The 24,198-nt window shown below is 44.5% G+C and overlaps 1 protein-coding gene across 5 annotated transcripts in view; it reads left to right on the plus strand.

The window, feature by feature from the left end:
• Nucleotides 1-8,147, plus strand: part of TPST1 (tyrosylprotein sulfotransferase 1) — a 151,818-nt gene extending 143,671 nt beyond the window's left edge. For all 5 annotated transcript variants that reach the window (XM_077482278.1, XM_077482274.1, XM_077482279.1 and 2 more), the window contains 2 exons: nt 1,808-1,847; nt 7,003-8,147. Coding sequence is in view for 4 of the 5 variants with exons in the window: in XM_077482274.1 (XP_077338400.1) it covers nt 1,808-1,825 (18 nt within the window). In the remaining variant the exon portion in view is untranslated. The remainder of the gene's footprint in view (nt 1-1,807; nt 1,848-7,002) is intronic.
• Nucleotides 8,148-24,198: the final 16,051 nt, after the last annotated feature.

Genomic DNA, 24,198 nt, shown 5'->3' on the forward strand with positions numbered 1-24,198 from the left:
TCGCCACCATTACTAGTAAAAAAAATGTTTTTATAAAAATGCCATAAATCTATCCCCTATTTTGTAGATGCTATAACTTTTGCCCAAACCAATCAATATACACTTATTGCGATATTATTTTTTTTTTACCAAAAATATGTAGAATACATATCGGCCTAAATTGTAAAAGTGATTTGTTTTTTATATATTTTTGGGGGATATTTATTATAGCAAAATGTAAAATATATATATATAAAATTTATTTTTATTTTTTTATCAGTTTTTTTGTTTATAGCTCAAAAAATGATGACCACAGAGGTGATCAAATACCACCAAAAGAAAGCTCTATTTGTGGAAAAGAAAAAGGATGTCAGTTTTGTTTGGGTACAATGTTGTAGGACTGTGCAATTGTCAATTAAAGTGATGCAGTGCCAAAGGGAACTTGGAACACCATTACTGACTTGCAGACTCAGATGTTATTCATATATTTCATTATAGGCAAAAAGGGCCCGTAAGCTGACACCTGCAAACCTGTACCTTTTTCAGAAGAAGCAGTGGTATTTCCAGCAACAGCATCCATAGTTATTCTTATGATGCTTTCCCAGGCTATCTGCAAGTTTCCCCACGTTAGGATCTCCAGCAGCAGGATCACCCGCATCCCTGGGCATCACTTCTCCTTCCAGATCCCTGTCCTCTCCGAGCTTCCCTGAGCCCAGGGCCTCAGGCAGCAGGACTATATTGGACAGGCAGGCTTTTGCCTCCAGGCATTTCCACAAAGCACATGCAAATGCCTCCTCAATTGCTGAACATGCACCTTTCCCAGGTCTGAGCCCAGGGGCGAGAGCGCTTTTTACTCTCCCCAGCATGCATCAGTGGCAGTAAACCTCATACTAGTTGGCCACGGGGACATAAATATTCATATCTCAGTATAACTCTTATATCACACTGTTGCCAAAGGTACCAGTGACACCTACTGGCAGTAGAGAGAAACCGCAGTTACACTGAAAACCCAATAAATAGATTAGGTTCACACTGCTGCGCTCAGATTTTGATCCAACGTTCAGTGCAATTATGTGACGCTACTTTGATGTGGGTTGCACATTCTCTGGGGCTAGAATCATGCTGGAATCTTGCCAAAGTAACACTTGACCCTTTTCCAAAATTGTGCTGCATTGATTTGATTTCCATTGTCATGCAATTCTATGTAATTCAAGTCACATCTAAAATCGCACTAGTGTGAACCAGGCCTAAATCAGCTTGGATTGACTACTACCCAGCAAACTAAATTTATATCATCACCCCTGCTTAGATCAGGATGGATACATAAAGAGCCATTAAAAGTAAGCTTGGCAGTAGATAGATCTGTTTAGGAAGTTATAAATAATATTTTAATGCAAGGATCTTGGGAAAAAAAAGGAAATTTAGATGATATACACTTGGAACCATGTTGTATATTTTGTACATAATACAGATGTGCAGCCCTGTAGTAAGATTGGTTATTCTGAACTCTCTACATAGGATGTTTTCACGTTGAAAACAGATTTATTATCGGCCTTAAAAATCTGACCAGGATAATGAAAATTTCCTGTTTATGTATATTGTATATCTATGCATACAAATGTGTGTATGACAGCAAAAACAAACAGTAGAAATCATCAGTAGTTTTCTGTTTATTTTTTTCGTTTATTGTAGCTGTTTTTGGAAAGATTGTATCATATGTGTGGCCCAGTTTCGCTTCCTTCTTTCTATTATGCTCTTAGGTCTTATTAATAACTACATTCTATTCTAATAAGTTTAGACTTACAGTATGATTTTCTTTTTTCTACAGACTGAAGCTGTCGAATAGCAAATCCATGTTCTCTGTAGAGGTAAGAATCCCTGTTAAGTTAAGTTCTACAGTGGCGTAATCTACACCTCTCTTTGAATTTTAAATGGGAGGGAGTGCGGGTGATTAAGGTAATGGGCATGGCCTAGGTGTGGTGCCGTGTGTGGGATGTAGCATCCATGAGGACACACACGCGCGAAGTGCGGGGGAAGCCGAGCCCTGAAAGCAGACTCTCCTCAGCTAGCAGCTGGAGAGTACGGCTGTTAATCATACAGGACACAGGAGCAGTGGGGGCAGTAAAGCGCTGCATACAGCCATTCCCAAATTGAGGAAAACACATTTTACTCGGCAACAGGCTGAACTTTTATTAATGGCATTCTTTTGTAAGACTATAGTTCAGCAAGTAGTGCATTTACTTAGTGCCTCTGTTTTTGTGCTTAGGACTATGCCTCCCAAAAAGGTCAGTGCAAACGCCTCAAAAGAGGTTCTTAAAACATCACCCCCAGGCACTGAGGACTTTATTCATGTCTCCACACTGTCATCTTCTCCTGAAATACCAGAAGTGGCTAGCCAGGGTGAGTCATTGGAACCTTTGGGTGTTGCAGCTGCTTCTACCATCTCAGCCCCTGTATACGTCACTGAAGATGCGTTTTCCTCCACCCTGTTAGGGCTAGAGGAAAGACTAGCGACTTTAATCCCATCTTCCATCCAAAAGGATAGGAAGGATGGTAGAGCCCCCTCCCCCAACTCAAACCCTTTATCAAGGGGACACTGGGTAGAAGATGAGGTTTTACCCTCAGGGGATCAAGAGGAAAGGCAATCCATTGACTCCTCTTCGGAGGAAACACCGGTGGATGAGCCCTTTTCAGCCTTGCAATCTGAGAAATTGCTGGTACAATCTCTTATGGAAATGGATCATTATGCTTTCAAGCTGCCCCTAACTGAGTCAGCTGAAAATTCCATTTCTTCTTTGGGTTCCTTAAGACCTCTGCAGACTTTGCATGCGTTTCCCGTCCATGCATTACTAGAACAGATTATGCTGAATGGGATCATCCGGATAAGAATTTTCTCCCACCAAAGAGATTTGCAGTGCTCTATCCCATGGAGGAGAAATCAAAAGATGGAATGTACCTACAATTGACGCTGCTATATCCAGTGTGAATAATGGCTTTAATTGTCCAGTAGACAATGCTCAAATGCTTAAGGATCCAACAGATAAAAGGTTGTAATTCCTGTTAAAAGCCTCTTTTTCTTTGGCCCGGTGCAGTTACTCAGCCTGCGGTCGCTGCAATAGGCATCTGTCAATCCCTAAAGGACCAGTTTAGACAGGCCTAAGGAGGTTCCTGTACAACAAGCCCAGGATTTGACCGAACTGCCAAGAGCATTATGTTTAGCTATAGACACGATTAAAGATTCTATTCACCAGGCATCTCGCCTTGCGCTTGTGCTAGTACACATGCGTAGGATCCTGTGGTTGAAAAATTGGTCGGCCAAAGCACCATGTAAAAGGCTCCTGTCTGGTTTTCCTTTGCATCGGCTATTTGGGGATGATTTTGACAAATACATCCAAAAGATTTCAAGTGGCAAAAGTACTCTTTTGCCAGTCAAAAGAAGAAGTAAATACCTTTCATTTAAGCAGGCTCTTTCTCCAGCTCCAGGGACATCTTCCTTTAGGCAGTTGCGACGGCCTCCACCGTCAGAGTCTAGCAGAAAACCTTAGGGTCAGGCAAAAGTCCTGGGGGCAGAAACCTGCAAAACAGAATTCTAAAGCCTCATTATGAAGAGGGGCGCCCCCGCTCGCCAGGGTGGGGGGAAGACTTCTGCAGTTCAGTCTGGCAGGAGGAAATTCAGGACAGATGGGTCATCTCCATGATAACTGGAATTTCTGGAGTTTCCACCGCCTCGTTTTCTGAGGTCAAACATTCCCAAAGATCCAGGGAAAAGACAATCTGTTTCTGGAATTTGACCGATTACGGGCTCAGGGGGCCATCATGCAGATCCCCACAGAAGAGCAAGGTTTGGGGTTCTATTCAAACCTCTTCACGGTACCAAAACTGAATGGAGATGTCAGACCCATTCTAGATCTGAAAAATCAAAATCAATTCCTGAAGGTCCGCTCTTTCTGCATGGAATCAAGTCAGGTCGGTGGTTTCTACCCTACAAGGAGGGGAACTTCCAGCGTCTGACATCAGGGATGCATACCTGCATGTTCCTATATTCCCCACTCACCAAAGGTCTCTGCGGTTTGAGGTAGAACCGCATCTTTTTCAGTTTGTAGCCTTGCCCTTCGGGCTGACTACAGCACCCCGGGTATTTACAAAGGTTCCACCTCTAGCTGGGCTAAGGGCACAGGGCATAACAGTCTTGGCATACCTGGACAATCTATTGCTAATAGATCAGTCGGTGGCCTGTTTGGAGCAAAGCATGCGCATTACAACCAAATACCTGGAATATCTAGGTTGGATTCTCAACCTAGAGAAGTCTTCCTTAAAACTGCTAAAAAGGCTGGAGTACTTAGGTCTGATCATAGACACAGCCCAGAAAAAGGCCTCAAGCAAAGATCAACGCCATAAGAGCTGGTGCAGATGGTCAGGTTGAAAAGCGATCCCTCCATTCCCCTTTGCATGAGATTGTTAGGAAAGATGGTGGCTTCATTCAAAGCAGTTCCCTATGCCCAGTTCCATTTGAGACTGTTGCAAAACAGTATCCTCTCTGCCTGGAACAAAACAGTTCAAGCTCTAGATTTGCCAATGCTGCTGTCCCCAAGGGTGTCCCAGAGCCTCAGTTGATGGTTGGTAACTCGGAATCTGCTGAAAGGAAAATCCTTCAGACCAGTTATCTGGAACATGGTAACGACAGATGCCAGCCTTTCCGGTTGGGGAGCAGTACTAGAAAACACAACTGTTCAGGGACAGTGGTGAAGAAGAGAGAGAACCTTGCCCATCAACATCCCAGAGCCAGGGCATCTGGCACTGAAGGCCTGGACATTCAGGTTACGTGGTTGTCCTGTCAGGATCCAATCCGACAATGCCACAGCTGTAGCTTATATCAATCACCAAGGGGGCACCAAGAGTCTTGCAGTGCAGAGGGAGGTGAACCATATCCTAACTTGGGCAGAAAGGAATGTTCCGTGCCTATCTGCAGTTTTCATTCCAGTAGAGAATTGTCAGGCAAACTACTTGAGCTGCCAGCACTTGCTTCCGGGGAAATGGTCCCTTCACCCTGACAGTTTTCTGGCTGTTTGCCAAAAATGGGGGTCTCCGGACGTAGATGTTCTGGCATCTAGGTTCAATGTGAAGTTGGTCAACATTGTGTCCAGGACAAGGGATCCACTCACATGCGGAACAGATGCGTTAGTGACCCCGTGGGATCAGTTCTCACTGATTTATGCATTCCCACCTATTCAGTTGCTGCCTCGACTTCTGTACAGAATCAAACTGGAAAGAGACTGTAATTCTTGTAGCCCCAGCATGGCCTAGAAAGGCCTGGTATGCAGAAACTGTAAAGATGGTGGTGGGGGATCCATGGTCTACATCCAGACCTACTCTCACAGGGGCCGATATTCCATCCTACCTTACAAACTCTAAATTTAATGGCTTGTTTATTGAGACCCACATTCTATAGAAACGTGGGCTATCCAGGTCAGTTATCTCTACCTTGATTCCGGAATCATATATTATAGAGTCTGGAGGGCTTATATTTCCTGGTGTGAATCCAAGGGTTGGCACCCTTGGAAGTATAGCATGGGCAGAATTCTTGCCTTTCTGCAATTAGGGGCAGAGATGAAGCTGGCCTAGAGTACTATTAAAGGCTAAGTCTCTGGCTTATCGGTCTTATTTCAAAGACCGCTTACTTTGAATTCTTTGGTCTGAGTTTTTATGCAAGGGGTGTTGTGGCTTTATCCGCCAGTTAGATCACCTTTGGGATTGAACTTAGTTTTGTCAGTGTTACAAAAACAGCCCTTTGAACTGATACAGCATACTCCTTTAGTCCTTCTGACAAGGAAGTTAGTATTCTTGGTTGCTATATCCTCAGCAAGGAGGGTTTCAGAATTGGCTGCTCTTTTTTGTAAAGAGCCATATTTAATTATTCATGAGGACAGGGTCGCATTGCGTCCTCGTCCAAGTTTTCTGCCTAAAGTGGTCTCAGGGTTTCACCTGAACCAAGATATTGTCCTTCCATCATTTTTTCCAAAACCATGTTCTAGGGAAGAGAAGTCACTACATTTTCTTGATGTGGTGAGAGCGGTCAAGGTCTGTTTAGAGACACCTGCCTAGATCCGGAAGACTGATGTCTTATTTGTGCTGCCAGAAGGTCATAGGAAAGGACAAGCAGCGCCAAAATCCAATATTTCTAAGTGGATTCAGCAAGTTATAATTCAGGCTTATGGTTTAAAGGGTAAGATTCCGCCTTTTCAAGTGAAGGCGCATTCTACCAGAGCAGTTGGCACTTCTAGGGCAGTGCATCACCAGGACTCCATGGCTCAGATCTGTAAGGCCGCAGCTTGGTCTTCAGTACATACGTTCACCAGGTTTTATCAGGTGGATGTAAAAATGCATGAGGATATCGCCTTTGGGGCGCAGTGTGCTGCAGGCAGCAGTATGCGTCCTCAAGCCTGTGGGCGCCCTGTTGGTTTCGTCTTCCTCCCCTCCTGCATTGCTATGGGAGGTCCCATATAGTTAGTACTATGGCTCTGTGTCCCGTGATGTACGATAAAGAAAATAGGATTTTTATAAAAGCTTACCTGCAAAATCCTTTTCTTGGAGTACTTCACAGGACAGAGGTACCTGCCCCTATTGGGATTTGTGTATATTGCTTTGCTACAAAAACTGAGGTACTCCTGGTAGGAGGAGGGGTTATATAGGTAGTGAACTTCCTGTCTTGAGTGTGCCAGTGTCCATCACCTGAAGGTGCCTATATACCCTTATAGATAATACTATGGCTCTGTGTCCTGTAATGTACTCCAATAAAAAGGATTGTACAGGTAAGCTGTTATAAAAGTCCTATTTTTATTCAGTCATACTGCACTACATTTCTGTCCAGTGTGGTCTATTTAGAAATTAACCAGAGTGTAGAAAGATGTATGTACAATTGCTGAATACTGTATATTGATTGCTTTTAACATAATAACCTTGCATGTATTTACTTAAAAGTCCAGTCTAACACTTATTTAACTGAAGTGTCATTTTATTCTTTAGGTGTCGTGCTTTCTGTCTGTGGAGTGGATCCATGATGATTCTTTTCATGCTATGAGCAGACTATGATGTGCATCTGTTGGCTGTCTGTGCTGCTTGGCATCTCTTTTCACATGGGCATGAGTCCACCGGTCTGCATAAAGGCACTTTAATGGCAGGAGGCTTCCACCATCTAACAGTGGTGTAGTACTGTATATTTACCAGCTGTATCTGTTTTTAAATAACAAGAGAAAACCATCTCTGTTAAAAAGTACTCGACATCCTGATTTTTTTTTTTTCCCTCACTATGTGGCCTCCAAACATTTCAATGCTGTGACGTCCGTTATTTTCTTTTAGGAAAATAGGTTGCATTACATTCCACAAAGTATGTATTAAATAAATGTATGTTCATGTTTAGACACATACAGTTGTGTTTCACCAGCATTGTATTAATGATATATTGGTAAATTTACTTTAAGCCAATCATGAATGCTCTCACAACATATTTGATATATGTTCATGAACTCATTGGAGTTGAAAACGTGGGTACGGATTTTGGAAACCTTGAAATATAATGTATACTTGCAGTATATAGTAGTGTCAGTACTGAATTGATAAAAAATACATATTTTTGGATTCTTTTTTAATGCAGTGGTACCCTTGCTCATGTCTGAGCTGAATACGGCATTAGGAAGCCTGCAATGTATTCTGCAGTTTTGATGACGTGTCGCTCTGTACATTTATTTGGCTGATAATGTACACTACAAAGTTCAGTTTAAAAAAAAAAGAAAACACACTGGTTCTTCATTGGGGGGCAGGTAAACTTTCCCAGTCGGTATCCAGAGAGGAGAAATGAATCTACACATTCCTGACACTGCTGTGCAGTGAGCTCCCCTTTGTTTTCTGTCACTTAATTCGTTTTTACCTAAAGTCAGGAACTTAAGGCATGTGAAGAAAGGATGGCTAGAGCTGTTTTCAGCCCCACAATTGCCAAGCAACACTAGAGCCCTAGTGTAGAAATACTTTAAACTTATCTCTGTTTAATTATTAAAAAAAAAAACTTCCAAAGAAGTTGGGTTAGGGTTTGGGATTTGAGAAACATGTACATTTACAATTTTATTGATTTTTTTGTATTTTATTTTTCAAAATAAAAAGCTCTAAACATGAAACTGTCTTCGCTTTTTTGCAAGCATTTAAATTGGTCTGATTTAACAATGTGCTTTTTTATTTTTATTTTTTTTTTGTTTTAATTTTTTTTTTTTTTTTTGTAATAACAATTTTTTTTTAAATTAAATATAACCTTTATAAAAATATTTACTATAATAAATTTTTTTTCTTAGTATTTTAAGAGACAATTATTGTTGGCATAGTTTGGGCTTTTTTACCACAATTAAAGCACAAACAGAATGCAGCCCATTTGTCCTCAGGTTTCTTCAGCTGACCTTGGTAAAGAATATGGATTGTAGCATAAATTACAATGGCTCTGACTAAATGAGAATCATGTACATATTCAAGACAACATCTTATGCATTTTGCAGTAAATGATATACACCCAAGGAGCAGTCGACCTTCTACAAGTTGATTGTATTTTATTTATGTCCTGATTATGAATCATGCTTGTTCCTTGTAATGAGTGGCCAATCCGAGTTATGTGCCTTCCAGGCATTTGCTGGAAACCATACTAAAATGCACCAACCAAGATTTTCTTTATATCTACGTGTATGCCTGAGGCTTGGTGCTGACACTCACAATATGTGCAGTACTTGCACTTAGGTCTAAAGAGAGCCAAAGGCAGAAGTCCCAAAAAGTTCAATGATGCAATCCATCTTATAAGGGGTTAAGTCTCTAAGTCGTAACATCGCCTTGCTGCTCTCCAGATCAGCGGGCACTGATTGCTCTGAAAATACGAAGGGAAGAAAGAGCGCACAGGCTCTGGTGCAAAACCTTTTATTATGTTTAAAAAAATTATATAAAATTCATAAGACTCACAAACATAAGTTGATTCAGGCACTGGAATCCACAATTTGGCATCTCCCAGTGTAAGGCTTCCTGCTGTGGGCTCAAGGCTGTCTAGGGGGCAAAGTAACAAGGACAACGCGTTTCAGAGGGCGTGGCTTTCAGGGCCTGAAGGAGGCCATGCCATCTGAAACGCGTTGTCCTGGCAACCACACATGATCAATCAGTTTTTGGCCCTCCGATTCATGTGACACGGAAGGTGGCTCCGCTTACCATATGGCTGGCGAGCCTCCATAGTGGGAGAGCAGTCGACGTGCAGCTTGTTGACAGCTGCGCACTGACAATTTACACTTGTCCCCTAGACAGCCTTGAGCTCACGGCAGGAAGCCTTATACTGGGAGATAAATTGTGGATTCCAATGCTTGAATCAACTTATGTTTGAGTCTCATGAATTTTAGATAATTTTTAAAACCTAATAAACGGTTTTGCACCAGAGCCTGTGTTCTTTCTTCCCTTCATATTTTGTGCTGATACTGCATCTCAAGAGAAAATCTCACTCTCTCCCCTGTTCATCACTGCATAATATATTTTATTTTATTTATTACTCTTTTGTTTGTCTGCACTTGATAAAGGGAAGAGGCTAAAGGCTGTATTATACTGTACAGTGATCTTGAAAGATCTTGGGGCTGAGTTTGTTTATAAAGTATTAAATCGGAAAATAAATGTTTTATTTTGTAGCTTACCCATCTTATGATGTTGGGGCTGTATCCGTTGTCTTAGTTTTTTGTTTTTTTTATTTCCTGTGTTTTTACCTGGTGATCTTGCCAGTTACACACCTCCAGTATTAGTGAGAGACACCTCTGGAAGAATTATCACAGGATGCACAGCAGAAAGCAGCATTGTCAGTCTGGGGGTAAGGGAGTGTTAAATGTATTAGCAGATTTAGATGCCCTAACAAATTGAAACCAAACTGCAGCTCACACTTTATAATCCATTACAGCAAACATTTTTTTTCCCCTTTTGAGATAACGATTTTGCATGAATAAATGCTGATAATTTTAATCACCCCTGACAGTGTTAACTGGTTTGTCTCATCAATGTAAACTTGAACATTCTGCTGGAGAGCTTGAGCTTGTGAAAAAAAGACTTACTGGCAGATCACCTAATGAAAATAGAAGAAAAAGTCTCAAAAGGGAAATTAATGCAGCTAACACATCTAATAGTTGGTAAGCTGCAATATAATAAAATTTTGTTTCTACATCCCAGCTGCAACCTTTCTACAGAGACATTATTATACAAGATTTATATAGTGCCAACATCAACAGGAACACAGTCCATGCCTGAGCTATAGCAGCTCCTGTACCCAGACATGCAAAACCCCATCTATTATGACCTCCATTCCGTGAGTACTCCACTGCAGTTCCCTCATTTAGCAACGGTGGATCCCAGGCACAAGTGAGCTGGGACAAAAGGAACAAATGGCATATGTTCTGCAGATGGTTTTCAGAAAACTCAAGCCACCATTCAGGATGATGGCTGTTCCCATGTCCTGGAGCAATGTCTTATTTATGACATCACTCCTCTTATCTGACTCTAGCTCTCTCTCAGGCACGCACCATGTGACCTATCTAACAAAAGCAGAATTCTATCTGAATTTCTTTTTTGAAAACTCCCAGCTCCTCTAGATTCTTCTGTTTCCAGAGGCCAGAAACACTACTTGTCTTTTATTCCCCCTTACCCTGTTCAGGTTTCAGAGGTGTAACTTCCTTTACTCAAGAATATTAGAGAAAAGATTTGAGGACCCTGATTTTGTAGATTTTAGTGGAGACTGCAGAGGATTTTCTTTCCCTTGCTTTAGCTATAGCAGGGATATGCAATTAGTGGACCTCCAGCTGTTGCAGAACTACAACTCCCATGAGGCATAGGAAGACTCTGACAGCCACAAGCATGACACCCAGAGGCATAGGCATGATGGGGCTTGTAGTTTTGCAACAGCTGGAGGTCTGCTAATTGCCTATCCCTGAGCTATAGTGTTTCACCAAATGCTCTCTACTACTGTGTACATAGTGGGGGAGATTTACTAAAACTGGTGCATGCAGAATCTGGTGACCAATCGGCTTCTAAGTTTTATTGTCAAAGCTTAAAAAACAAACAATCCAGTGCCCTGTATGTAGATCAGGGGATTGGGTGCATGGATGGGGGTGTGGCGCCCAAGCTTCCCCTATGGATGGCTGCCACTACTTAACCACTACAATACAGGGCACTTTCGCCCCCTTCCTTCCCAGCCCAATTTTCAGATTTCAGCGTTCTCGCAATTTCAATGACAATTGTGCGGTCATGCTACGCTGTACCCAAATGAAATGGGCAGCACAGTGGTGTAGTGGTTAGCACTCTCACCTAGCAGTAAGAAGGGTTGCTGGTTCAAATCCCAACCACGACACTACCTGCCTGGAGTTTGCATGTTCTCCCTGTGCCTGCGTGGGTTTCCTCCGGGTGCTCCGGTTTCCTCCCACAATCCAAAGACATGCAGGTAGGTTAATTGGCTTCTGTCCAAAATTGTCCCTAGTATATGAATTGGGACCTAGGATAGTGGGCTGCTTGAGGGTAGGGACTGATGTGAGTGTACAATGTACAGGGATGGGGACAATTGTAGACACTCACTCAGGTTGAACTGGATGGACTGGTGTCTTTATTCAACCTTACTAACTATGAAACTATGAAATTTTTATCATTTTGTTTGCACAAATAGAGCTTTATTTTGGTGGTATTTATTCACGACTCAGTTTTTTATTTTTTGCGATATAAGTGAAAAAAGAGCGGAAATTTGGAAAAAAAATCCAATAAAATCGAATTTTGTCATACATTTAAGCCAAAATGTATTCTGCTACATGTCTTTGGTAAAAAAAAATTTGGTTGAGTGTATAATAATTGGTTTGTGTGATCATGGACATATGTGTACAGATAATCATTGGGACATGTGATTTTAGTGGGACATATGTGGGGGACATGTGTTATTATTGGGGACATGTGTGTTTTGGGGACATATGTGGGGACATTGTGTTTACACTGTGTGGTGATGTGTGTTTTCACTAGACAGGTGATCAGTAAGTAAAAAGCTGTAAAAAACAGCTCATACTCACTGATCACCAGCCGGCTGCAGCGATCTGCTCTCCTCTCCTCAGCAACGACTTCTGTGTGAGGAGCAGCAACCGGCTGTTTGTTTACATCACATGACGGCCGTGATTGGACACGGCCATCGTGTGATCAGGAGGGCCAATCACAGAGCCCTCCTGCTGATCTGAGATGCACCGTGTCCGGGTGATGCGGGCGCGCGCTCGATCCCCCTACCTCTGATGGATGTTCAGGAACGTCCACTCAAAAGTAGAGAGCTCCCACCCGGCCATATATGTACATTGGCCGGGTGGGAAGTAGTTAATTGATTGAACTTGCTGAAGTTAGAAGCTGATTGGTTACCATACACCGCTGCACCAGATTATGTGTGCAACCGTTTTAGTAAATTTCCCCCACTGATTGAAATGTTGTGAACTAGTGTTTGCCTAGCACCAGCTTCTCCACAGCCTAAACAAGCCCTTATGGGCACAAAAAACTGAAGAAAGTGAAGAAAGACTTCCAATATTCACATTGATTGTTCACTTTATGAAGACGGTCCCAATCCTGAAAGGGTATCTTTAAAGTTATGCTATGAAAAATGAATTTAGGAAGAAATGGGCTTTTCAGGTAGTGGATTCTGTTATTTCAGATCTCAATAAACTGAAGACTCAGGGGAGTGGTCTATGCACCAAGAGATCTTTCAAAATCTGTCAAAGGTGGGAAAAATCAGATGTGGACATTCAGGTCTCTAGGTTCAGCAAAAAGCTAAAAAAAAAATGTGGTCAAGGCCAGGGATCCTTTAGCCTTTCTTAGTAAATTCTCTGCAGATTCAATTCAAGCTGGTTTCTCATCAAACCAAAATGGCTCAGAAATAAAAAACATGGTACATAGGCATATAATCTGGCTTCTAGCGGACAAACCTCAACCTCCTCCAAACTGTTCCATCCTGCTTCTTGGTTGCTGGATTTATTGGAATAGCTGTTGAAACCCAAATCTTAAGGGATAGGAGTATTTCTGACTCTGCTGTTCCCACTTTACTCAGAGCAAGTGAATCCAACTCCCTCAAGATTTACCCCATTGCACAAGGAAGGCTTACTTTGGTGCAAAGACAGGAAGCCAAGTCCCAAGAAATACTCATATTTTGGTCTTTCTTCAGTCTGGTTTTGACCTGCTTCTGACTGTCACCTTAAGGGACATGTTTCTGCCTTATCCATTCTGTTCCAGAATTTTCCTGCCTAACAATCCGTAGTTAAGAATTTTCTTCAGAATTTTCTTCTCAGAAATTCCCCCTTAACCTGGTTCTCTCTGTTCTTTGGAGATCCCAACCCCTCCCACCTTAAACCAATTAGAGATGTTCCTGTTCTAAGACCTCAATTGTAAATTTGCTTTCATGTCGTTACATCTGTTAGGCATACTTTTGACTTGGCTTATTCCTGGAAAGAGCATATTCTTGTTTTGCACAAGCACAAGGTGATTTTGAGACCAAAGCCTTCCTATCTAAGGTGGTCTCTTCTTTCCACCTCAGTGATAACATTGTCTTTCCTTCCCTTGTTCCTGTCCAAAGACATGACCAGGAAATGGTGCTACATTTTCTGAATGTGGTCAGCGTTGTCAGGGCTAACTGATGGCAACACTCTTCATTTTGCAAAAGTCTTGCTTTGCCCTGCCTGTGGACCCCTGTAAAGGGCATACTACACCCTTAAAAGGTTTTTGACTTTGTCCATTTGCCTAAAGGTAGCCTGCATATAAGCCATGGTCTATGAAGTTCTGTACTGCAAGAAAAGGCATTTACAAGTAAGTGTAATTTCCTATTTTTCGTGGTTTGTTATTTTTTTATTGTGTAAGTATTAGTAGCTAACAAAATATTTCTAAAGTGACTTCACGCACTGACCTTAATATTGATTTGAGACCATTTGCTACTGTGTGTTAAGTCAAGTAGTAATGTAACAGTATTTTAGTTACCCTCATTATACAATTTAATACAGTAATACTTTAATAATAAAAATGTCATGCATGTTATAGTGAAGCTATCTTCCTGAATACACGAGATGGTGAGCAGCATACCATGAAAAAGCAGGGTTTGCAGTGTCATGAAACCCTGCCCACTCACACATGAGCTAGAAGTGATGGAATATTCACGTTTAGAGCATAGGGCAGTCTACAGAGGTCTGCTAAGACTTTTTTTTTAAATAGCTGGATTGTGTATGGGCCACTGCCAACAAACAGGAGCTGGGGTATTGAATGGGCGAATTGCAAGAGGTGGACATTTGACATCACAGACATTTAAGATCTCCAAAGGTGAACGTATCTGTTACAGGTAGTTTTCCACAGCCAAGATGGAGAAATGCCACAGATTCTAACTTGCCTGTGCATAGATTGAGTATTTTTTTCCCACAGAGGATGGAGCTATTACAGTTCAGTTCAGCTGTTTTTTTTTTGTTTTTTTTTAATGCAGTAATTGTAAGACTGTAGTCTAAAATGGCAATAGCAATCAATCCAATTCCAACTGTTATGTTCCTAGGTCAGGTGTAAGAAAAACAATTTAATATTCTGCTGCAACCCAACTATCATTGTGCTAAACTGAACCTAACGTGTTGGAAGTATGGGAATCATTTTTTTTTTTTGGATCATACTTACCTAGGTGGATGCAGCATCAGTCCAATGCTGCATCTGTTACCCACCAGCTCTAACACTGAGAACCGAGTGATCAAACACCACAGATTGTTTGGTTCTCACAGCTCCCTTAGAAGAGAACTGGCAACTGTCATTCACTTGCTCTCTGCTCTGCCCTCCCTCGCTCACCGAAACGATGGGCTGTGGAGGGGGGCGGGAGCGGCTGGCCCAGTTTTGCAGTGGCTTGTTGAGAGGCTGAACCGGGTTCCGGATCAGGCATGTGGGTGGATCCCGACCATATCTTTGAGATCTTTCCCAAGCCTGGACCAGCCTTGTGACGTCAGCTGACAGCGAGCTTCTGCCCGCTGTCTGCAGAAAATGGATCACAGGAGTACAGAACAAACTGCACTCCTGAGATCCACAGGAGAAGTATAGCCAAACAAGCTTTGGCATTACTTTTAAGGCAAATAAATATGGCACTAATTGGCGATAAGGAGAAGGGCAACATCTGCATCAAATTAGTGCATTATTTGATACACTTGTGGCCTGGACATTTAAAAAGTAACTGTGCCATGCGCATAAATTTCCAGATGCTGATGTCTAAAAGTCTAATCTGCAGCACCTGCATGTCTTGTTGTTCCTGGCCTTTTCTCTACAGTTGCTTACCAGGATTACTGAATTATTAACAGCACTCCAGAGGTAATGAAAGCAGCAGACTTCTGGAAGATTTTGATTAGGTTTTATATGTACATTAAACTCCGGCAATGCAATCAGCATGGTAATAAAAGCAAGACGAGCAGCTGTTGCTATATCAACAGCCTTAGTTTTGTGGAGAGCTTGTGCAGAAAATCTTTCAAGGTAATTCTGTACAATACACACGTACAAAGAAAGAATCTGTCTTCAACCCTTGACACAGAGCAAGCTGAGCTCTAGCGTCACAAGAAACATTGTGTCATAATGAACAAAACATGACAGACTGCAACCTCCAGCTATCTAGCCTTTAAAATAATACGTTCTGTGCTGGATACACAAGGTTGACCAAGTCTGTATTACATGTCTACTTATTGTTATTCAGGCGTTTGTTGACTCCTGAATATATACAGTAAATGCTAAAATAATAGTGGAGCAGGGTAATGACCCTCCTGATAATGGTTTGAATGACTGCCTCTGTTGCCCAGAGTTGCCAATTATATTCAACCTTCATATTTTAACTGTCATTTCACAGTGATAATTGAAAGTAAAATTCTGACCAGGCTATAGACATGCTGCAAACTTGAGGATTAATTACTCCATCGTGGCTGCAGCTTCAGCAGCCAGTAAGGGGCTTGTTGGAAAGTATATTTACTGTTTGTTATATAAGTATCTGAAATCTATAGTCTGGTCACAGTTCTCGGTTGCAGTTGGGCAAAATATACAATGCTTATTTAATACACTGTTGAAATAAATCGTAGTATGTTTATTCGGCTGATAATATAGATTGCATATTACTATATATTGTAGGATATATACCTAGTAGGATTTCTAATTTTGTCAACATATAAAACACAATACCAAGACCAGAAAAAAACAACTTTCTAAGACACCTCTTTTAACATACACTATATTGGCACAAGTATCTGAATACCTGCCTTTACTTGCACATGAACTTTAATGGCATCCTAGTTGTAGTCTGTAGGGTTTAATATTGAGTTGGTCCATCCTTTGCAGCTATAACAGCTTCAAGACTTCTGGGAAGGATGTCCTCAAGGTTTAGGAGTGTGTCTATGGGAATGGTTGACCATTCTTTTAGAAGCACTTATGTGATGTCAGACACTGATTTTGGATGAGAAGGCCTGGCTCGCCACTCTTTTTTCAATTCATCCCAAAGGTGTTCTATCAGATTGAGGTCAGGACTGTGTGGGCCAGTCAAGTTCCTTCACCCCAAAATTGCTCATCCATGTCTTTATGAACCTTGCTTTGTGCGTGGGTCCAAATCATTTGGTGGAGGTTGATTATCGTGTGGGGTTGTTTTTCAAGGGTTGGGCTTGGCCCCTTAGCTCCAGTGAAGGGTGTCAGCATATCAAGACATTTTGGACAATTTCAAGCTCTCAACTTTGTGGGAACAATTTGGGGATGGCCCCTTACTATTCCAACATGACTGCACACCAGTGCACAAAGCAAGGTCCATAAAGACGTTGCGGAGTCAGCTTGAGGTGGAGGGATTTGACTGGCCTGCACAGAGTCCTGACCTTAACCCGATAGAACACCTTTGGGATGATTTAGAGCAGGGGCTACGAGCCAGGCCTTCTTGTCCAACATTAGTGCCTGACCTCACAAATGTGGTTCTGAAGGAATGGTTAAACATTCCCATAGACACACACCTAAACCTATGCGGACAGCCTTCCTAGAAGAGTGGGCCAACTCAATATTGAACTCTATGGACTAAGACTGGGATGCCATTAAAATTCAGGTGTGTGTAAAGGCAGGCGTCCCAATACTTACTAATTGGCTCCTGGAGCTTGGGTTAGAAATTAGTTCGGAGGACTCTCAAGACCATCTCTTATCACTACCAGAGAATGCTTGATTAAAGTCACCTTCACTGCTTTGTTCTGGCGTGAGAGCTGGGTGTGTGTGAGCAGTTTCTGGAATCGGAGCCAGTGTTTCCAGAGCTCTGTTTTTTTTTTTTTAGGATTCGGAGCAAGCCAAGAGCTGAAGTTCAACTGCTAGAATGGGCAAACATGGAGCACTGCCAAACCTAGGCCGTGGTAAAAATGAATGTCATATTTTGGTAGCATGCAGCTTTGCCATTCACTTCACTAACTCTTGAAAAACGGTCAACATGATTTATAACACGCTATATCTGTTTAAAGGTTCAGTCAAATAGTTTATCTGATTTTCTTACATGACAATAAGCAAAAATACAATGATGGTAAAGTGAACTCAAAACAAATATTTTACATTTTGGCCTCATGCACACTGGATGTTTTTAATGCTGCTGTTAGGGGCATGTGGCAGTTTTTTTATTTTCTGCCTCTTAACCCCCTCCGCATGTTAGCTTATGTGTCTGTGCACAGATGGGCATTTAGAGGAAAAAACAAAACAAAATACTGCCAGTGTGTCCAGGAACAGCAGCATTTTGGAAGAAAAAACCTTTATGTGCCTAAATGCTTGTATATGTGCATGCATGAACACTAGGCACGTTTAGCGCTTGAGTGTTAATTTATTTCAGTGGCCAAAATAAATTATTATTCTGTCCAGTGAAATAAATTACTGCATAAGCGATTGATGCACATAACCGCATTATACATGTTTACAGGCATCAATCGTTTTTCGTGGGTATCAATGGGAAGAATAGCGCCCCATTGATGGTGTCAGTAGGGGCAATGGTGCCCCATCATTGGCGTCAGTTGGTGGAACAGTGCCCCAAGCATACCTCCTAACATTTTGAGATGGGAATGAGGGACACTTACTAGCATAAGTATGTAAGCATAGGACACACCCTCTTAAAGGAGAATTATACAAAAAAAATGATTGGTTAAACCCACAAGTGCTTTTTCTTTTACTACTTCTACCTTTAACACTGGCTTTTGCAATTTACAGATGCAGCAATTTAGAAATTTGATGAAAGGTTTAGCACTGGGAAACACTTTTTGAAAGATAAAAAGTACATTTCTCTTATTCACCGGCCGACATAGCCATTAGGTTGTTGCGCCACCTTTAGGGGAATGCTAGGCATTACATGTTATGTAAAATACAGAACTTTTCAGTTCTGCCCAAGGTCCCTTAGGTAACAACCCCACAGCCTGCCATGCAGTCATCAGTTTTATTTTGCCTAGTGAAGGAGAGGGACCTAGGAACCCTGACGGGCTCATCGGTCCGTCTTTTTTTTCTGCAGAAGCTTGGCTTTTTGCGCAAGATGATAGATCCTGTGATCTGCTATCAACAGTCGGCTGGGTGACAGGCTGGATACCCTTATCCTTGTAGTTTTTCCAGCCTGGCCATCGAGCGTGTACAGACCAGAGCTCTGCGCTGGGTCGGCCACGACGAAACCTCAGGTCAAGAGGTGGTCGGTGAGCTTTTATGCACCGGGACGCACATATGACCGGGCTATTGATAACTGCGTCAGTGTGCCGAGGCCAGCAGGCACCCTGTACTGATCAGAGAGTGGGTCTAATGGAATGTCTCCCAGCTCTTCAGGACTGGTAAGTACAGTCTCCCTGCCTCGGTGGGGCTGAGCAGCTGGGCATTCCCTGGGAGGTTTATTCGGGGGTCCCTTACCTCCCTCTCTTCTCTCCCTGTCCCTATCCCCCCCGTGGGGGATGCTGCATGTGGCTGCTGAGCGGTGTGTGTGTCATGTGCAGGGGCTCTCCAGGGGGGCTCTCATCTGTGGGGGGGCTGTGCTGGCTGGCTGTGTCCTGAGTCCTGTTTTCTCATGTCCCTGGAGGTGCCTGTGAGGTTTTGCCTGTGTCCCTTGCAGCGCTGATCACTGCCATTTTTTTTTAGCTCTGTCCCTCATGGTTTCAGTGTCAATGGCCATCTTAGGTGTGGGCAAGGGGAAGCATGCTCGCCTGTGTTTCGGCGGCCATTTTCCCTGTGATTTGTCCTTATACTGGACACCGGTGGCCATTTTCTAGAAGCCTGAACATGTTTTTCAGCTTTCTCTAGCGGCAGCATGTGTCCCTGTGCTCCAGCGGCCATTTCCCCAGTGTTTTATGTGCTTATACTGGATGCTGGGTGGCCATTTACTTTGAGCCTGAGCACATTGCAGAGCGGTTTCAACGCCATTAGCAGCAGCTTCCACTGAGACAAAGTGGCGCCTGGGAGCCAACAGAGACCACAGGCAGTACTTGCTGGATAGCGCAGAACCTTTCAGAGTGGTGAGTCCTGCGGGACAGAGTCCCTCAGCCAGCAGCAGTAAGGAGGGTGTGACTGTCACTGTCCTCTTCAGGTGGCAGACAGAGTAGGGTCAGCATAGCTTCAGAAACTGGTGTTTCTTCCCCCAAAATCCAGGCAATTGCAACCACCTGCGGAATGCACAGTGCCTTTGGACACCTTGTTGGCAGTCCTCAATTCGTTTGTTGCCAAGATGGAGGTGGTGCGTGGGCACAAAGGTGCTTAAAAACAGCCCCTGTCCTCTGGGGAGTGCTCTGTCGCAGACTCGGGCCCTGCTGAGGCTGGTGACCCCTGCTCTGTCGCTTCAGATGACGCTGACCAGGACTGTTCGGACAGTGAGGATGAGTCCCCGTCTGGGTCCGTGCGTGACAAAGCGCTTGTTGGAGCACTTATCACAGCTGTGCGTGATACCCTGGTGATTCAGGAGCCAGCAGATCTCTCTGCTGATCTGGCGGTCCTTTTTGGGTCCCGTAAGCCAGCCCGTTCACCTAAGGTGTTCCCGTATCTGACTTATATACAAAGAATGGGGTCACCTGCAACTGACTTTTTCGGTCCCCCAATACATGGCAGTGCGTTACCCTTTTGAGAAGAGCCTTCTCAAGAAGTGGTCGGCTCCTCCGGTTGTGGACCCCCCAGTATCTAGGTTAAATAAAGTAACCATGATCCCGGTTGAGGGGACTCCTGCATTCAAGGATCCTACGGACAGGAAGGCCGAGGCGGTGGCTCATTCCTTGTTTATGGTTGTGGGGTCAGCCGTGCGACCTGTACTGGCATCCGCACCTGTGTCAGACACTAACTTAGTGGGCAAAACTGTTGCACCGTGAATTGGGAGAACAGGCTTCTTCTGTCTGAGTGGAACTATAGACCAACTAGTGCAAGGCCTTAAGTACGTTTGTGACGTGGCCCTGGATACTCTTCCAAGAAAGCCCTGACGGATCTTCCCTTCCTTGGCGACCGCCTCTTTGGATGACATTATTACAAATGCCACAGGTGGTAAGCATAAACTACTCCCACAGGCCAGGAAGGCTAAGGAGCCATGCCTTAGGCAAGGGCCCTCCTTTTCCGCTCACAAATGGCTTTTTCCTCTGCCCAGAGCTTTGGCAAAACACCCCCAGCCCGACAGGACGACCACAGGACGACCGAAACATCCCTGGAACCGCAAGCCTGCAAACAAAAGTGCTACCGCATGAAGGTTTGCCCCCACCTATGACTCGGGTGGGGGTTCACCTTTGGGAGTTTGCAGCCCAGTGGTCCTCTCGACTGTCCGACCAATGGATCTGCGAACAGATTTCCTACAGCTACAAGGTAGAGTTCCTCTCTTGGCCGCAAAACAGATTCTTAACCCTCCAGCATACAAATTCTGCCGGCTCGCCGGGAGGCCCTCTTGGTGGCAGTAAGGGACCTGCTGAATCGCGGGGTGATTGTACCTGTTCCGGAATCTGAACATTTCCATGGGTTCTACTCAAACCAAGAAGGAAGGGGTACGTCCAATCTTGGATCTAAAAGCCCTCAATCACTTTGTGAAAGTGCAGAGGTTCAGAATGGAATCAGTTCAGTAGTCGCTGCACTCCATCAAGGGGACTCCAGAATGTGTACCTGCACATACCCATATGCCCTCGGCCTCAAAAGTTTCTGCGATTTACAGTTGGAAGCCCACTTCCAGTTTGTGGCTCTCCCTTTTGGTTTCGCATCAGCCCTGGAGTCTTTACCAAGGTACTGGCTCCAGTTTTGGCTGCGCTGCGGCAACGTGGGATCGTGATCGTGGGATACCTAGACAATCTTCTGACAGCATGTTCCGCCTCAGAATTAGAAGAGGATGTGGTGATCACCATGCAGACCCTGCAAGAATTTGGGTGGCTGTTGAACCTTAAAAAGTCGGTGGCAGTACCGACTCAGCGTTTGGAGTACCTAGGCTTGCTGCTGGACTCCAGAGAAGCGAGAGTGTTTCTCCCTTCAGACAAGCTGCAGACTCTCAGAGCCGCGGTGGTCGTCGCTTCGCTTCTGCATGCAAGTCTTGGGTCTCATGGTGGCCTCCTTCGAGGCAGTACCATATGCCCAGTTCCACACCAGAGTTCTACAGAAGGAGATTTTGACGAAGTGGGACAAATCTCCATTGTCCCTAGATCGATAGATCCAGGTGAGCCAGTTGGTCAGAGATTCCCTGATGTGGTGGCTGAGGTCCCCAGTGCTTCAGTCCGGGAAGTCGTTCGTACCTCCTGAAATGGACAGTGATCACAACGGACGCCAGCCTATCCGGCTGGGGTGGAGTGATGGGGGTTCAGTCGGCTCAGGACCTCTGGTCGACGGAGGAATCCAAGTTTCCGATCAATCTGCTCGAACTAAGAGCGATCAGGCTATGCCTCTCCACATGGTCGATGAGGCTGCAAGGGCGGCCGATCAGGATCCAGTCAGACAACGCCACTGCAGTGGCATACGTCGCTCATCAAGGAGGAACAAGAAGCTCAGCCGACGCAGGGGGCAAAGCGACATGTACCGGCCCTGCTGGCCATTTACATCCCAGGAGTGGAGAACTGGCAGGCGGACTACCTAAGTCGCCAGATGCTGGACCCAGGAGAATAGGCATTGCATCCGGAGGTATTCAGGCTACTGTGCCTGCAATGGGGCACACCAGACATGGATCATCTGGCCTCCTGTCTCAATCGGAAGGTGCCGAGGTTCGTGTCCAGGACAAGAGATCAGTGGGCAGACGCACTGGTGGCTCCGTGGGATCAGTACCAGCTTATCTACGCCTTTCCTCCACTAAAAGTGTTACTACGTCTGCTTCGTAGAGTGGTAGTCGAGGGGATCCCAGTAATTCTGGCTGCCCCAAATTGGCCTCAGCGTCCTTGGTACACAGACCTAGTGCGCCTGGTGGCAGACACCCCATGGTGACTGCCATTCCGAGAGGACCTTCTGTCTCAAGGTCCGATTCTCCATCCTGCTTTACCATCTCTGGCTTTAACGGCATGGCTATTGAGAGCCAGGTGTTGAGGAACCGGGGTCTGACGGACTCGGTGATCCCTACCATGCTGAGAGCATGGAAATCTTCTTCTCGGAAGATATATCATCGTATCTGGAAGGCCTACATCTCCATGTGTGAGGAGAAAGGATGTGCTCCTTTTCTATATCCAGGATCCTGCTGTTTCTTCAGCAAGGGGTGGACTAGAAATTGGCGTTAAGCACCATTAAAGGACAAATATGAGCCTTGGCTGTCTTTTTTCAACGACCTTTAGCGTCTCACTCACTAGTGAGTACTTTTGTTCAGGGGGTGCGACATGTAGTCCCTCCGGTGCGCCCACCATTACCCCTGTGGGATCTGAACTTGGTGTTATCGGCGCTTCAAAAACTGCCAATTGAAAATATCAGGGAGATTCCCCTGCTGACTCTTTCCCAGAAAGTGGTCTTTCTAGTGACAATCACATCGGCCAGGAGGGTTTCAGAACTGGCGGCTTTGTCCTGCAAGTCGCCTTATCTAGTGATCCACAAGGATAAGCTGTTGTTGCATCCGCAACTGTCCTTTCTGCCAAAGGTGGTCTCGGCGTTTCACATCAATGAGGACATTGGGGCTGATTTACTAACATGAATGTGCTGCGCCAATTCATACCTCCATTTGTGCGGCAGGTAAATTTTCAAGTGAGCGTATGAACCAGCGCAGGCATAAGCGCAACACATAATATGCCGGTGCAATTCATAGTAGCGAGCGCTGTATCATTAACAGTGCATTCACACAGGGGCAACTCGACTTCCAGCACGACTTTGGGAGAAAACTTGGACACGACTTGTGTGAATCACAGAGCGACTTGCGGCGACTTACAACACAACTTTAAGTCGCCCCAGGCCAGGCAACTTTAAAAAAAATGGCATGGGTTCCCCTCCAGGGGCATACCAGGCCCTTCAGGTCTGGCATGGATATTAAGGAGAACCCCACGCCCCAAAAAAATGGTGTGGGGATCCCCCTCAAAATCCACACCAGACCCTTATCCGAGCACCCAACCTGGCAGGCCGCAGGAAAAGAGGGGGGGAGAGAGAGCGAGCGACCCCCCCCCCCTCCTGAACCGTACCAGGCCACATGCCCTCAACATTGGGAGGGTGCTTTGGGGTAGCGGCCCCCCCAAAGCACCTTGTCCCCATGTTGATGAGGACAAGGGCGGGGGTTTATCGGAATTTGGAAGCCGCCTTTAACAAGGGGACCCCAGATCCCGCCCCCCCGTGTGAAATGGTAAGGGGGTACCCCTACCATTTCACCAAAATAGTGACAAAAGGGTTAAAAATGACAGGAGACGTTCTTTGACAAGTCCTTTATTAAAGTCTTCTTTCATCTTCTTTCTTCTGGTCTTCTTCCTTCTTCTTTTCTTCATCCTTTGGTTTCTTCATCTTCTTCCTCCATCTTCTTCCTCCAATCCGCCTTTTCTCTCTCCGGTGTTCTCATCCGTCATCTTCTTGGTTCTCGGCTGCTCCACGCAATGGGAGGCTCCTGCTGTGTGACGCTTCTCTTCTTCTGACAGGTCTTATATAAGGGAGGGCGGGGCCACCCGGTGACCCCGCCCCCCTCTGATGCACAGTTCAGTGAACCAGAGCACTTGAACGGCGCAAATGCCGTTTGCGCATGCACAGTGCATAAAATTATCTCACGCAGTTCCAGTTTGCAGGCGCAGCAGGCTTGCTCAG

This window comes from Lithobates pipiens, unplaced genomic scaffold, assembly GCF_037356315.1.
Source record: "Lithobates pipiens isolate NorthernLeopardFrog02 unplaced genomic scaffold, aLitPip1_a1.2 Scaffold_16, whole genome shotgun sequence".
In the NCBI taxonomy this organism is placed as follows: Eukaryota; Metazoa; Chordata; class Amphibia; order Anura; family Ranidae; genus Lithobates; species Lithobates pipiens.